The sequence below is a fragment of the Rhinolophus sinicus genome, chromosome 1 (genome assembly GCF_057876585.1).
Source record: "Rhinolophus sinicus isolate RSI-liver-muscle chromosome 1, RSI-T2T, whole genome shotgun sequence".
Taxonomy (NCBI): Eukaryota; Metazoa; Chordata; class Mammalia; order Chiroptera; family Rhinolophidae; genus Rhinolophus; species Rhinolophus sinicus.
The window spans coordinates 170,485,840-170,503,298 of NC_142501.1; the positions used below are offsets into that span (position 1 = coordinate 170,485,840).

A 17,459-nucleotide genomic window follows, 5' to 3' on the forward strand; every position below is an offset into this window, starting at 1 on the left:
ACATTAATACACTGTCTGTAGCTTCTTTTCCTTCTTTATTCACATCAAATATGTAAGTGGTTCCTATTCTGTTGCAATATAACTCCTTGGGAGATAAATAAAAAACTTTCTCAAAATGAAATGATAACATCACTTATAAATTTCATAATTACTTTAAATGTGTCAGTTCATACATTTGGCCAATATTAGTAGGATGAGTATCTTTAGATAGATGAGTATTTCACTTTCAAGGGAAAAAGGAAGTTACACCAGAACTTGGTTCTTGCATAAAGGAAGCTATAATTAAAAATTCATACCTTGCAATCATTTTATTAATTATTTTAAAATGTGCTCAAACTTGTTCATAATTTTATGTTACAGTTATAAAGTTCATAAAAATTTAACTTAATTAATTATTAAAACACTTGTAGGGGTAGAAAGCAATCTCATTTGCTATGAGACAAAAAAATTACTTTTAATCAATTTGTGCAACTGTACTTCAGATTGCACTTAAAATAATGCTTTCATACACCCAGATCTTTTTTCAGATTTTCTTTTCTGTTCCCCAGAAAAGGGCAAGTAATTTTATATAGTTTCAGTAACTGTTCTCCTACTTTTTGCAGTTTTGGCATAAAATTGTTATTATTTGTGAATATGAGATTTGTGTGAGTACAAATGGATATTCTGATAACATGCTTTATTTTTTATACATTATTTAGAAAAAATATATTTGAATGAATCTTGTTTTCTTCTAGAAGTAATTATTCCCTTTTTTATATTACCCTCACCCCTGATTTGGGAAGATTTACTACTTTATTAATGATGCATCAAATAATACTCTAGTAGCCTGAGTTAATATAACTTTGTAAGGACTAGTAGAAGAATGAGTTAGGTTGTAATGAGAAAACCATTAGGTTTTATTGAAGTAGTATCTGTCATCCTGAAAATTCCCTTCTTTTTTTGTCAATAGCGTTTTGTGTACAGTAAAGCAGCCATCATGAACTAGTTAGGTAAGTATTAGGTTGGTGCACAAGTACTTGCGGTTTAAAAGGTTAAAAATAATTGCAAAAACCACAGTAACTTGTGCACCACCCTAATAGATGATGACACTGGGCTTGAGGGGTTCAAGTCTTGGTGCCAGCACTAACTAGCTATATGCACTTAACGTCTCTATATTTCAGCTTTTATCTGTAAAATGGGCAGGATAATAATAATAATACATCATAGGGTTATTGTGAAGAATAATAATGTATATAAGAAATAGAATAATGACTAGTATGCAGTAAACATTCACTATACCTTAGCTGCTATTAAGATCACAGTCTGGAAAAAATACTAATGTATAATCATTTATACATAAATTTAATTGTGAGCAAGGGATGAATAATGCTAATTGTCTCATTTTGTACATGGGAAATTAAAGCATGTAATTTCATTAAATGTTTATCCTAAGAGCTCTGAGAAAAACACTATACCTGAAGACGTCTTATAACAATCTAGTGCCTATTTCACACCAGAAGGCTTCTCCTTTACTGAAAATGCCCTCTATCACATAGTAAAGAAAATGTTATATGTGTATTTACATCAACGAATGATTTTCAAATTTTATGTAGTATTATCCCTAAATGTAGATGAGAATAATAAACTAATAATACTAGAAAGTTAAGGGGCAGAGATGGAAGAAACCAGCAAAATGAGAGAAATTTATCTGAAATCTTGTTTTATCATTTAAAACTGGTGAATTTGCCCCTTGAGTCCTCTATCAGTCAGATTCTGGTAGGAAACAGTTGGCATTGTCAAATTGAGTAGTCGAGAATTTTATAGGTGCAGGTAAGCTTTAGGGCAATAGCAAGGTAACAGTGCAGTACCATGGATCTAGTGACAGGTTGGAGGGAAGCATATCACTCTTAGTTCTGAGGAATCAAGAAAAGGAGGAATGACCCGGACCCAGCCCAGCCCCTGACTGGCAGGGGTTCTGGCTTTGTTGAGTGAGACACAGCCAACACAAGGCACCCCAATGAGGGGGGTTCAGAGAAATAAATGCCTTAACTTACTCTCCACCCTTCCACCCATCTCCATCAGCACCTCTGACAGGCTGAAAGCAATGGGTAGCAACCTGATGAGGGAGTCTGTGGAATCGTCTGTACAAGTCAGCCTCCAAGTGCACAGGGCAGGGTGAGTGAGGGAGAAGAGTGGATGGAGAAGAGAAAATGCAATATAGCCATCACAAGTACATAAATTTACATTTGCTTCCCCATTAAAGTGACTTAAGTACCTACCCTTAAAACTACCATCAGATGTTTAGGAAAACTGATACTTCAGGATGGAAGGGTTCCTATGTCCCAGTTTGGGTAGCATAGAAAGTAAATAAGTCCTTGAGTGCAAAATTGATCTTTTGTGATTTCAAATCCCTGAGCACTGCATTAGTTTTCTACTAGTGTGTAACAAATTACGACAAACTTAGCAACTAAAAATTGTTATCTCACAATTTCTGTAGGTCAGAAGTATGGGTCCAGCGTCTTTGGATTCTCTGCTCTGGGTGTTGCATTGCTGAAATGAAAGCGTTGGTCAGGGCTGCAGTTCTCACCTGAGTTTTGGGTTCCTCTTCCAACTCACTGCTTTTTGGCAGAATTAATTTCCTTGCAGTTGTAGGGCCGAGTTGCTGTTTTTCATCTAGCTATCAGCTGGAGACTTCTCTCAGCATGTAGAGGGTGTCCGCAATTCCTTGCCATGTCGCTACCATTTGCAGTGCACAACATGGGTGCTTTCTTCCAGGACTGCTGGAGCAGGCATTGCCGACTTCTTCTGGGACCAGCTGGAGAAAACTACCTTTTAAAGGGCTCATGTGATTACGTCCAGCTCATGCAGATAATCTCTCTATTTTAAGGTTAATTGATTCAGGACCTGAATTACTACTATATCTGCAAAATCACCTCACAGCAGTGGTTGATTGAATAACTGGGGGTGGTGTGTGTACATGAGGGGCTGTCTTAGAATTCTGCCTACCACGGTGCGCCTGAATAAATTGAAGTGAAATCAGTTGGGTCTCTCCTTCCACCACCTGTGGAAGGTCTGATGCTGTTGCTGACCTCTAAAACCTGCAGTAATTGTGGGGCCTCTAGACTAGCAGGAGCTGCAAATGCAGATGCCTTCACAGGTAGCATGCATGGCTCAGTGACATGAACTTCTAGTATTTTCTGTCTACACAAAACTATGTTGTGTGGCAAGGTCATCATTACTGACATCGTCTATTTCAGTTTTTGGGGATTCCTCCTCAGTTCAGCAGTCACAGATTGTTCAAAATTGCAAATGCAGTCTCAGTTCAAATGACCAGTCTCATGGAATAATGGTTATTCTATTTATAATTGAAAGTTATCTCCCACAGGCTCACATGAAGAAGGGGTTTGTGATTTGCATTCTTGTTTCTTTTCACTTCTTAGAGATTCTATTTCTGCCAAATAATCTGGTTGTAGACCAGGGAAAGAGAGAAACACGGAATGTGGAAAGTTCATCGTTTCCTGGGTATTGTCCTCTCTGGCAGGTGTTTGCACCTAACCTTCTCTCCTGGGCTCTCTGTGGATTCTTCATAGAACTAACCCCCTACCGCACATTCTCTCTCTCTCTTTCTCTCTCTCTCTCTCTCTTTCCTCCTCCTCCATTACATGTGCATGTGTACTGCTCATGGGCATGTGTGTACATGGGTGTGTGTGCATGTATACACACACACATACATACTTCCTCTTTCCCTCCCTCAGATACACACATTACCAGGGATCTCCAACTTGCATATCTCTTAATGCAGGTGAAAAACTCGCTTCCAATTCTTGGACAGAAAGCTCCTAACTCAGCCGCTGTGAATCTGGTAGGTCTCCTTCAACAGCACTCAGCTGTGGGGGATAGAGATTTGTGAGTGAAGTTAAGCATATTTTCATACATTTATGATGCTTGCTTATACAGTTTGACAAATCTCTGTTGTATTGTTCACCTTTTTGTAACTGATTTGTAGGTGTTCTTCCCATTTTTCTAGATTCTAATATTTTGTCAGTTATATGACTTCTCTTTTAATGTATGCATAGAAACTTTTATCATATCTAAGTTTTAAATTTTAGTGTAAAGTTGCCAATTGTTTCCCCTTTTCCTTTTTTTAATTGGCAACATTTTATTAGCACTTAACTTTGTATTTTAAAAATCACGTATGATGTGACAAAGTTAAACTTAATAAAAAATATTTCCCTAATTCTTAAAGGTCTGACAACTCTAAATGCCTGAATGTATTATCTTTATGCTTTAGCAAAAAGGGAAATACCTTAAAAGTCACAATTTAGGTATCTCATAGTCATATTTAAAACCGTTCTTATTATTTATCTACATTTATAAAAAGTTTACTAAATGGAAGAAAATGCAAAATGCCAAACTTTTTACAATAGAGTGATAACATTTGAGCAAAGAAGAAAGCAAAACTTGAAGGAGCACGGAAAAGAACTAACATTTGTCTTGCCTGTCTTTTAATCCACACAGTTTTCAAAGTATGTATTGTTATCCTCAATTTACAGATGAACTCCCTGAGCCTCAAAAGGATTAAATGATTTGGCCAAGGAATTTAGCTTTAAAGCTGAAGTTTGAACTCAGGGTCCTTTGGTTCTAAGCCTGAGTGTTTACCAGTGTATCTCTTTGAGCATCCAATTCATGTCTCAAGAATCTACCACTGGAAAAAATAATTGACCACAAAATAGTGTGCATTTATATACAATACTCACTAAGGTTGAGACATATATGGAAATGCCCAGCAGAATATTTGGCACATAGCCGTTATTCTTTCTATTGACTTGGGGCAAAAAGAACATAGATAACAAACAAATATTTTCCAGCCCTTTAAGAAATCTTATTTTGCTTTTTCTTCGACATTGACATTCTGTTTGGTTTTGTTTGGTTGTTTATTTTTTTTAAATGGCAGGCCAAGTTTCCTGTGCAGTTTAAGAGGTATCAAGTGGGAATAAAATAAAATATAGGGAAATATCATCCCTGAGATGCTGACACTCCCACCAGAAATCTCTTCAAGCACATTCATCTTCCATCTTGACAATTTGAATTTCGACTATGTTAGTCCTGTGTGATATATTTAGAAAATCAGGTTGAAGAACATTAAGATAGTTTGAAGGGTCTAAAGATTTCAGAACTCTGTAAATTAGCTCCCTGATAGGCATGGATGGTGTTGAGGAAAATTAAGCAAACAATGTTTTTTTTCATGAGTTCATTAAGAATGTGTAGTAGACCAAAAGTGATCCTATATGGTTTACAAAAGGCAGACCCTTCACAAGAAACGAGGTATTTTGGATTCACAATCAGTCCAGTGAAGCCTGACTATGCTAAGAAGTCGGCTCTTGTGTTGACCACTCAACATGAAAGATGTGGGTGAGTGAGAACAGTTAGCTGGAAGTAACACCTAATGGGTCAGAACCTGCTGGTGGGACAAACAGCTACAGACATAAGACAAACTATCTCAGCCTCCCTGAAGACTCTTGCACGATCTAACTTCTCCACAAATAGCATTTGTATCTTTGGAAACACATGATGTTTAATTTTGCCAAGAATGAATGTCTAAGTATACAAGAGTTAGATAATGGCAGCCCTAGGACATTAATTTAGGCCAAGATAGTGTGTATTTATACACACAGAGTAGTTGAGGGAGAGTATGGTCCTTGAAAGTTTTGAAACAATCAGTGTTTAAAGTTCATGGAAAATTCACTAAATCCTCTTTTGAGATATGGGGTTCATAAACCATATACCTTTCCCACTCTATAATTCTTTGATGACTTGAAGAGAGATTCAAAGAGGCAAAAAGGGATCCAATGATTGTAATAGTTTTATTGGTGGTTAAGCTGGATTGGAGAACATGGATAAGTTTTCTGTCTCCTTCTAGAACCTAGACTGTAGGATCTTGTCTTTACCCAGGACTGGGCAGTGAGGCTGGAACTACACGGCACACACCTGAATGACCCTGGGCAAGAGGCAGCTAAGCCTAGACATGAGACCCTATAAGCTTGAACACAGGAGATTCATGCCACTACAGGAGTAGATGGGCCCTGCACCCTCACCCCTTCCTGTATTTCCATGAATGCCAAGCTCTCATCACTTTCACCAAGCAAGAGCAAAAGTGCATACATGTACACACACACACACACACACACACTCCGCTGTGCCATCAAGAGCAGGAAAAACCACCGTTTCTGATGATCTGCGGGCATTGTTTATTGATGGGAATTTTTACTTTAATTAAAGGAAAAACAACTTTCATTGTAAATACTTTCAGCTCCACTGCTGATTCCTAGCAGAAGTGTGTCACACTGGAAAATCAAGTAATTCTAAACATCTTGGGCTAAAAGAACAATTTTGACAGAAGTGGCAGAAGCAGTTAACAATAACAAAAACGAAGATGCTAAATTTTAATCTATATTACGTTTATTATGGAAAATGAAATGCAAAAAAATCATATTTGAAATTTTCTTGACGGTAAAACTAAGTCATCAGTTGAATTTCATTCATTCACCCATTCAAAAATCAAGTCCAAAATGAAGGTTGCAGTGTATATAATTCCAAAATCTTAATCTATTTTATATAAATTATAACATTTCATCTTTTTTCCAGGAAATTAAATTTAATTGGTAGATCAATTTCTGGAGGATGGGGACTTTCTGGAGTAAACTATTTTTTGACCTTTTTATATAGACATCATGAAAAAACATAACATTAGATTCTAATATTGATACATTCATTAATGGACTTTCATTTTGATATGACTATTTCTTCAGTGATTTAACCTTACATTACACTTTTGATCTTTCTCAGCTGAGTATTTAGAAACACAGATGATTCTCACATTGACAGCTATACTTTTTCTAGGTGGCATTTAAATTAATACACATTTTCCAAAATACATAAAAGTATCTTGTAAGCAACAGTAAATATTGACAAACATCGAGATTTCAGATATGCTGCTCTTATAAACAAGTATGTTAAAAAACAAGGACAGCTATAGTTGTAATTGCAGTGTTCTTATGGTTGGTTAACCTTTATTTTTTATCTAAGATATAAAGATGGCATATTTATTCTCTAAAACATGGTTATGTAGTAAAAGGTATTAACTTTCTACTGAGGTTATATTTGCACTTTGTCACATAGATTTCTCTATTAATGGGTAATTCTGGTATTTCCATTCATATCTTCAACCTAATACCCAGCCAACATCACTTTTAGTGTTAAGGAATTGGGGTCAAATCATATTAGGTTTTAGGAACCAGGTCAGACTTCTAGATCTCTCATAGAGTATTTCCTTTTAGAAGAAATGAGAGAAACTCAAACATCAACTTACTGATTCCAATTGTGATAAGTTGAGAAGTGTCCAGTGTGGACATTTGCGGGCTAATGACTAACCTTATATTATGGAGTTCTCCTGGTATATTTATCACCTGTTATTAATGATCATAATTTATTTGAGTCCATCTTAAGGAACTCCCAATTGCTCATATCCTGTTATCCAACCAACAACATCTGCAATTGAAACAATTTTTTTACTCTAGACCTCTCTTTGGTGTTGTAAAACATCGTTTTGCTGATCTCAAGAGAAGAATGCCTACAATCATTTTCCACTTCGAGTGATTATACACTCTTTTGAAATCTAGGGATATAGCTCTAAAAAAATGTAGGTCTTTATCAACCTATGCAAATATACACACTAATAAATGTACAAATGGAGTCTACAAAACATAATTGATTTTCCCCAGTGTTTGTCATTTCCAGATATAAAATTAGGTGCTTCAAGAACAGCATGAAACCTTTGAAGCTGCTCAGGTACAGTCTGTGCCTCAGTAAGATGCTAACTAGATTTTCGTGGCCCAGTGGCGCTGGGTTTTCCTAAGCACCAAATCTGCTATCAGGGAGTAACACCATTTAATGGAGAATATCTAATCCAATATTAATATATGTAAAACACAACAGTCATGGAAAAATGCAATTTTCAAATAGTTGTTTTTATTTATGATTTATTTAAATATACCAGCATGAATAAAATGCATTTATGTGTGCATATATATGTGGGTAAGCTATTTACAGTTATGTATACACTTTTATGTGTAGAAAATGAAAATACACATTGATTAGCCCTTTTGAGGCTTCTGAACAACTGTTTCTTTTCCTGCTTTCCTGTAGCTGCTTTGAGGATTTAGATAATTCATACGAGGTATGTACACGATCACACCCATAGTATGTACCTCCTAGTCATACACTTAGCATAGAGAGGATGTGTGAGGAATGTAAATCTTCCTGGTGGTCAAAGAACTGACCTTACCTGTGTCTAATGGTGTACTTAATTAGCCCTGGCATATTTAGTAACATGCCAATGTACTGATTACTATATTCAACCTTTGTGATAATTATGTTATCTACTTTCAAAGATGATTAAAAACAAAAAATCCAACAGCCCTTTCTGACCTTCAAAAATGAAAGGACAAATTCTGTTACTGAATACACATGCACACTTTAGTTAGCTTTATTCACTTTCGTACATGTGACTACCTGATGACAGAACTTGGCCTTAAAATGGGATGCAGCATTTTATGTTTTTTTCTACACATAAAAATAGAAAACCAACCATTCACAGACTGTACACACTTACAGAATGAACTAACACACCACGACCAGCTACAGTATTATGCACAACATATTTTTCACACATTAGTACAGCAGAGATAAATATATTTAGACATTTAGTTATTGTTAATATATTTCTTTCTAGAGTTTTCAGGCCCTGTTGACCTTTCTCAACCTCAGTAAAAGTATCTCCAGATTCCCTTAAAACAAGTTCTCCTCTAGGGATTAAGGAGTATGACAATAATACTGCAGTCTCCTGATTTACCAATATCATTTTGAGACACGATGGAGAACATTATGAAAAATAATTTACTCTAATATCTGGTTAAAATAAATGCTAAGAAATCTAAACTAAAATCATTAAAATATACTGATAAACCTCGGTAAGCCCTTTTGACTCATTTGATATAGTTTGCTCTGCACAGTCTTTACATAATATTGAAAGCCATGATTGAATCAGAAAAATGTTGTGTAACTGCTTAAAAGTTTTGCTAAAAAATATGCAATTTAAATTTTAAAATAACAAAGAGTAAATGCTAGCAGCAATGTCAAAAGCAAGCTCTAATTTTCACCGCAGAAATAAGTGGATGACAACCCCACATCTTGAGAGCAAGAAGGAAGTTAGCATTTCTTTCCCACCCCATTTAATTCTCCTTAACACACTTACATCACTAGGCTATCTCTTGTCATAACTATCACCATGCTGGCTGATCATCAGTATCTTTTTATGAAGTGTAAAATATATTGAGTGTTATTCCTACTGTTTGGCAGCCAATTGATTTTGAGCTTGAACCCAAGATACTTGATGAAGAATTAGTATCTAGAAACGCCCTTCTGGAACATCATTTTCCATAAGGCATTATCTGAAGCCCCTTTGGATACGAGAACTCATGTTTTAGTTATTTTACATTTGGGAACCCATTTTTCATAGCTAAGGCTGCGGTAATTCTTCAGGCACCGCTAACTAAATTGCTTTTCTACCTGCAAATGTCCAGGAAGAGTTAGCTATCACATGCTTAACTTCTCCATTCCAATAAAGTTTCCGGTTGGAGCTGTCTTGAGTTTCAAGTTAGCAAGACTTCTTGACTTATTTTCTGTCTTGGCTAGCATTAAAACAGATGCTTACCATATCCCTACCAATGCTTATTAGTGTTGTACCTCTTTATGGAGCTTGTAATCAAGTGTTTTCATTAAGAAAGCAGAAATGATGCCTTTGCTTATTGTATCCTATCAGTGACAGTCAGTTTTCATGGAGCAGACCATAACCACATAACAGTGTGCCCATAGGAGATGGACTTGCTGGTATAATGCCTCTTTTTGGCACATTATTGCTTGGCTTTAATTCATATTCAACAGTCTTTATTCTCGTGATTAATATCTAAGATATCTGGGACTGAAAAGAAAACACCAAACTCATAAATAACATCTTGTTGCACCATTCTGGCCTCCACAATCATTTCACCAAGGCCCATGGTTATTGAAATGTCCTTTAAAATGATCATCACCTTGATTGCCTAAGAGCCAACAATATTTCAGGACATTTTGTTGTTTCTACCTATACATATATACAGATATATTGGATTTACTTCGAGAGGTTATTTGGTTGTGGCAAGTGAGCAGTTTAGCTGGTGAGTGTTCACAGTTAAAAGTAGCTGTAATGACCTCTGGCAGATGTCACTGATTACTTGTGAGAAAGAATTTTTCCACCGTCATCCACTTCATTTCTGTCCTTGGTCATTGCAAATCAAGTTTATTTGATTTCTGTAGCCAAGGAGAATTTATTTTCCAAGAGTAGGATAAAGTTCATGGATATCTGTTTCAATATTTACAAGACAATTTTTCCCCTTTTAAAAAATGTCTAAAATTTTGTAGACATCTGTAAGCCCATGTATCTGCACAGATGACATTTATAATTACTCACCCAGCTGCAGAATTTCATTACGACCATATAGTTACAAGGATGGACAGGAAATTCAGCATATCACCTGTTATTTGCAAAGTGGCAGCAGCTGACCAACATTTGGAGAGATTCAACCAAAAGGGACACACAAGGAGCATTGTTAACAGAAAACAAAATGCTCAGATATGAATGTAAAATAGTAAACACTGAAGTAGACGTACACAAGACTTCTGGTTTACTGTATAGACAAAACAGGGGTGAGGACAAGATGGTCAGCTCATTTGTCCAAGATACTGCTGAGTTCACTGTATTATTATCACAAAGGGAAATTCACAGGCCTCTTTTCTCAAACACCATTTAGGACAAAGCAGAAGAGAGTAAACAGCGTCATCTCCATGGCAGCATTATAGATGATTAGTAAATCAGACAGGTAGAGGCCTACACAACGCTGCAAGTGCCCAATTTTCAGTAAAAACACACATACATATATGCAAACCTTATTCTAATGTATTGTTTTTCTTTATACTGATTCTTAAAAAGTAGACAAAAAATGTGGTGAATTATATGGTACTAGAAGCGGACAAATCTTTTAACACTTGCACAATATGTTGGAGAAAGAGAAGCAATTTTTCATATTTAAGCAGTAAAACAGTAACAGAATGGATACAGCAAAGGGCAAACAATTTACATTAACAACATACTTGTACGCGGATATACCTCTCTAAACAAATTTTAAAGTCACCTCGTATTCTAGTCTTCATGTGGTATATACAGGTATTCCAAGAATGACAGGAACTCCCAGAAATAACAGGAATAACATTAGACTAAGATAGGAACAATAAAATCCCAATACTCGGGGATGCATCGAAAGGCCATTTTTGTCTTCGGCTTTATACTTTAGGGCGACGAGCTTAATCCTATTAAGGATTTGGTTTCAAAATTCAAGCTGTAGCTATACATGCGTATTCAGTCCAATTTATTTCAGTTTTGATATTTAACCTATAACAATAACATGGAGAACACTGGTATCCAAAATAATGAGTATCAGACAATTCTAAAGGTTAAAAAAACCATCAAAAATCAAATAATATTCAATATAGCTGAACTTCTCAAGGTAGAAAATTATACTCATAAATTTTATAAATATCTGGTTTATATGTCTGGTTAACTTTGATCTAACAAAATGTTCAACTTATGCCACTGATCAAAAACACACAAAGATTAATTAGGATCTTACTGTACATAAAGTAATTGGTCTGTGCATTCAAATCAATAATCCAGAAAGACATAATTAGAAGAGCACTGAAGAAAAACACATGACAGCTAAAAGGATGATATTTTTCTTGTGGTCATAAAAATAGAAAGATCAGTCTTTAAATTAAAAAAACTAGTATTCACAGAGTAAGCTGGATAGCATCTTAATATTTTAAATGTTTCATTATCTTCCAGACACTGTGTTCTATCTCATCTCTCTTTTACTACTGGTTTAAGAAATATTTTATATTTATTGAATAAAACATTTCCTTCATTTATTTCAACAACTCAACTGCATTAAAAAGGACCAAAACATAACCAAGAGGAATTAAGGACAAAAACAAACAACTTTCAATCCACTGTGTGTCACACAAGTAAGGAATAACCCAACAAGTTCAAAGAAGCTGCCATTAAAATTGTTTTGCAACCTCATTTGTTGAATGAACCTAAGGAGTCATGAATGATGTACTAAATGTCTGTGCTGTGTCACAAAATGAAGTGAAGGAAAATTTTTAAATCAAGGTTTTATTGTGAGAGGACCCAGGGTATCATGATGCATAAATATGGTTGTCTTGAACAAGCTCCTATCTTATTTCTCCACTTGATGATCTATTTTTGTTACTGTTTATAAAAGCTGTTCCTTCTATAAGATTCAATAAGCAACAAAACAAGAAAGCTTCTGTAATATTTTGTGACAATCTCTAAAGTATGGTAGAAGTAAAGATGAAAAATAAAAAAAAATAAAGATTAAGAAGTAAAGGTTAGTTCCAGCACCAAAGAAAACCAGTTAAAGTTGCGACCTCAAACATTAAGTGTTAATAGCAGAGGCACACCACCACCAAATTTAAATTAATTTAACTAATTCGTTTATTTAATGTGCGACAAATGCCTACAACTCTTTTAGGCCTCTGCTTCATTTAATTATTTATAAATCATGTGATTACTCCAAACTCATGAAAATAAATATTACCAGATGCTGAATTCTTCCTTTTCTCCTATTTTAATGAAGGAACAGCCTGTTCTAGCCAGTTCACAGCAAAGGATTACCTGGGGCCCACCCAGCTGGAGTGGGTACTGTTGACAGCTGCTACTGTGTACACAGGGTGTTCTCCGTGTATACACAGCATGTATGCCAACATGTGAAGGAGACAGGCAGTGAATGAGAGACAGGAGTGAGATGACATCCTGGAAAAGGCATCTCTGACAGAAGTGACGTGAACATTGCTACAAATGGTCATTTAAGGCCAAAAGAGAGAGTTTTAGACTAAATGTCTAATCATTAATAGTCATTTGATTACTAATTTGATGGTAATTTCTACTTTAGATAAGATTCTTAATAGAGGCCAATTGGTAGCAACTGAAAAATGTGTCATTAAAAAATTCATTATAAGTTCCAAGTGCAACCACTATTCTCAGACTCTGAGCATGCTGTGATTATGGTCTACTTATGCAGGCCTCATATACAGTCCAATTGCTTTGAAAGAAATCAAGGGCTATTACTAATTTAGGTTGTGTCCAGTGTAGCTTGTGGTGTTCAAGTTCAGGTATGTTTTCTCCATATGTTCAGAATCTGCAAAAGCGAAGTAGAATTGAAAAAAAAGCCAAAACTGAGATTTTGAGTTCATGCAAAAAGGGCATTTATAAGTCTCCAGAAGGAGAATATATATATGGCCATTTGTCTCATCTAAGGGAATGAGTTCAGAGGAGGCAACCAGTACCCCAAATCTCAAGCCACTGCTGGTCATCCTAGCCCAGTGCCCTGCAAGACACTCATGGGTCCCTTACACCGGTCTTCTTCTGAGATAGCTGAGGGCTGAGCTCAAACAGGTGACTATGTTCTCAAGGACCATAGTCCATCCAGATCTCAAACAACATTTAGTGAAGGCTTCTTCTTTTATTGTTTGAAAGATGTGATATAATGGTATTTCTCTCAAAATAAAAAAAGTTTGCAGAGGTTACCTTTTTGCTACAGGTTAGAAACATAAGCAATTACATGATACAAGTGTACATGCAAAAAACTCTAAGGAAGCTTGTGTTCTATTTGGTGTTGACTACATTTTTTATTAGAAGCTACTGAACCAAATCAAAAGAAAAACACAAACTGCATCCTGTTTACAGGACTCTAAATTGAACGTATTGTTTTTATTACTCAGGAAGCTTTCCTTTTTCGACACAGAAAGAAGAGTGTTTGTTAATCGGCTCTTTATAATTCCTTACTAGAACCTTAATGTTCTTGTAGAATCTGTTTGGAGAACATCTGTACAATATAAAATTTAGTATTATCAATAATTTGATAACTCTTTTCAATGATTTAGTCACATGTACTTCCTCTAGGGTAAGGAAATATGAATTTTACCTTGTCAGAATCAGAGAGGTTTACCTTACCTTCAGTGCAGGAAAATGTGTATAAATAAATTCATGTTTTATGTGGGCAGTACTCATATTTGAAAGCATAGCTAATTTTCCTAGTATAACTTCCTTACATTTATTAAGAGGTATAACAAGGTTTATAAAAATGGTATCTGTAGATGTTTACAAATATTAATTCATATTTGGTATTTTATGCATTTAAATGCTTTTACTTAACGTCATCTGACCTAGGAATGAGTCAAATTTGTTTCAAGTTTTTACTTTATAGTTCTTATCAGCTACTTAAATTTTGTGTGGTAACAGTATTCTTATTGCAGTAGGACTGAAAGTATAACAGTGTTTTGCTAATAGTGTTTTTGGTAATTTTAATATAAAGCAGGGAGTTTAATGGAAATACCACAGTGTGACAAAATGAGATAGTAACACTAAACGACACAAGTATAATGAGAATGCTAATTCTATAAGTAACATGATATTTTTAAACCCAGTGAATATTATTTCCTCTTAATTAAGTCACAAACTTTCAGTGAAGCTTGCTTTTCACTTGTTCTTTCTTTCAAATTGAAATGGTCTTTTAATTTATGAAGCCCCCAAGGACCCAACAATTCTTAACAGCAATATCCTATAGTTAATACTTGCTTTCTCTCCCTGGTCTCTTAGGAAAGAAAAACGAAAACAAAACTAAGTAAGCTTTGACACGGACGGACACTTTACGGAGCCCCTAAATGTGTACAAGGGCTCGCACACCCTTTCCCTTTCAATCTAACACAGAGGAAGGGGCAGGACGAACACAGCAGTTGGGGCGTCGAAAGTTCTGCAGCATGGACTGGAAAACACTGTGCTGCCTTCCTTTGAGCTTTTTATTTGAGGAAGTATCTGAGGAAATGGACCTCCGGGTCTGGCTGTTTTGCGCTTTGATTAACTTCTCATGTTCCCGGATTTGTCTCTGTAAATGGTTCTGGATCGCGACGCCCAGGGACTCCGGGTCCAGGGAAGCGCCGTACACTTCCCAGGTCATGCCCTGTTCATCCCACACGACGTCCCTGACTCGCTTGGATTGTTTCAACTGCAGCTTGGAGTCAGCGCCAAGCTGCTTTTTCTTCTCTCCCGGAGTGAGCCCCACCTGAGCGGCGGCCGCTGTCACATTTAACTTTTGCTCCTTGAGGAACTCGCTGACCCGGCTGGCCCGGCGCGGGCTGGCTTTGACCGAGCGAGAAGGGGTCCTCTTGCCTGAACTAGGACTGGAGTCACCCATGGAATCAGATGGCAGGCTCAGGCTGGTGGCTGTCTTGGTCTGTCTGTTTTCTTCTATGGTGCTCTCCTGGTTATTTTTAATTGGGGAGGGTACGAGATTGGCAGCTGATCCTGTGCCTCCACTTGCTTGAGATTTGGGATTGAGCAGTAGCGTTTTGGACTCAGCCCCTGCCCTTGCATCGAGGATATCGGTGCCCTTAGATTCTTGTTCTTTTACAATCTGAGAAGATGCAGACTTCAGTTCTTTTGCATCTCCTTTATTAGAGGGATCCAAGCTCCCAGATGGGTCAGCTTTGCTGACAGGGCCACAAGAGTCGATGAGTTTCCAATCTGGGTCTATTTTGTGGCCATTTGTGGTTTTCACCGCAAGCTCAGATGGCTTGGTTTCAAATTTCCCCAATCCATGTCTTGTTTCATCTTGACTTCCTAAACTGATAGAAATCTGGTCGATGGGACTAGCTTTCAGGGAGCTAGTATTAGTACCAGAAAGCTGTTTAGAGCTATGCTCCGCCGTCACTGGGGTCATTCTTGCCGACCTTCCATCGTCTTTACACCTTTCCTGATCATTACTGGGTCCCACATTGATTGGTGAGGTTTTGAGGACCTCACCTGGTAGGCTCACCAACTGATCCCCTTGGAAAGCTGCAGAAACAGCTGCAATTGCCTGGATGTGCACCTCTGGCATGGTGCCAGGGCACTGCCTCGACTCCTGGGGGGCTAGGGTGGTGTCTGACAGCTCTACTGTGTGGCTCCCGCTGCCATGGCAAATGACACGCAGCTGCTCTCCTTGTTCAAAATGCTCAGGGGCAGGGGTTTCCTTTACAAATGCAGGGAGGATGCTGGGGCTGGTGGAGACTGATCTGCTCTGGACACTTGCCACTGCCTGCACCTCAGCATCTCGCTGTGTCCTGTTGGGAACTGCCTTGGTCTCATCTTCAGCTTGGTTGGTCATTGTACTTGCTTCTTTGAACCTTGACATCTGATGCTGTGCTGGTAGCAGCACCTTTTCTGCATCTGGAGGAAACATCGAACCTTTGCTGGTGAGGTGGGATGTTTGAGGTGTCATAGATGTCATGGCCTGGGTATGTGAGGAGGAGACAGAGGGCTGTTTGTTCCCTGAACATCCATCTTCTCGTGTGGGAGATTCACAGGACCTCGCCTGGGAGTCGCAAACGTCTCCCTGCCTTTCCCTTGTAGGGCCTATTACAGGAGAGGAGGCATGACTGAACACCACGGCTGCTGTATTTGTAGTTTGCACCATTCCCTGGATTGTTTCTTGAGAAGGAAAATCACAGGGCACTTGATCTTTGCTGCTGCTCCAAGTGCCTCCCACAGGACAACTTGATGTCTCTGGTCGCCCTCCGTCTGAGGACATCTGTGATTTCACCAGGACATCTTGAGATCCTGATGAGGGGCTGGCATTGGGCTGGTCCCCTGAGATGGCCTGGTGGGTATGTTGACTGGCTGGCATGGTAAATGCTGTGTGTATAATATCCTTTCCTGCTGCAGAACACGGGGCTGGTGCTGTGGGATTGTTGCTTCCTGGCAGCTGGGTTTCACCAGGAGAGTTGAGTGTGGGAGGTGCTATCTCTACCTCATTGACGGCACCAGGAGAAGACATGTCTGGCTGGGTAGTCTCATGCTCACAAGACTGCGTCAGGGCCTCAGCAGCTGCCCTGGAGCTGAGGTCTGGTTCTGCAGGCACACCGGAAAGGCCATTGGTGTTCTTACACAGCAGGGCTGGTGGAGGGTGAACTGAGGCAGCCAGCGCCTCTCCCAGATCCTCTTCCTTTCCAGAAGCTGTGCTCAGGGATGTTTTAGCCGATCTCAGAGGGTCAGGTACAGTCCCCATGGAATTTCTCTTCAGGAAAACCTCAGAACTCTCCCCTGAGCAGTGCTCCCAATGGGAAGCTCAGAGTGAAGACACAGGTCAGGGATGACTCCTCTGCAGAACCAATCTGCGGATCAAGGAAACAGTACCATTAATAGGGTAAGCATTGAAGGATTGAAAGTACACCAAACTGCCATATGTAGAAGATCTCATAAGCACACCAAA

The 17,459-nt window shown here is 37.9% G+C and overlaps 1 protein-coding gene across 2 annotated transcripts in view; it reads right to left on the bottom strand.

Moving 5' to 3' along the window:
• Positions 1 to 6,416: 6,416 nt before the first annotated feature.
• The window catches only part of GPRIN3 (GPRIN family member 3), a 66,052-nt gene continuing 55,009 nt past the window's right edge, over positions 6,417 to 17,459 (bottom strand). For both annotated transcript variants that reach the window (XM_019741138.3, XM_074323562.2), the window contains exon 2: positions 6,417 to 17,361. In XM_019741138.3, the coding sequence (XP_019596697.3) occupies positions 14,907 to 17,255 (2,349 nt within the window). In that variant the 5' untranslated portion in view covers positions 17,256 to 17,361 and the 3' untranslated portion in view covers positions 6,417 to 14,906. The remainder of the gene's footprint in view (positions 17,362 to 17,459) is intronic.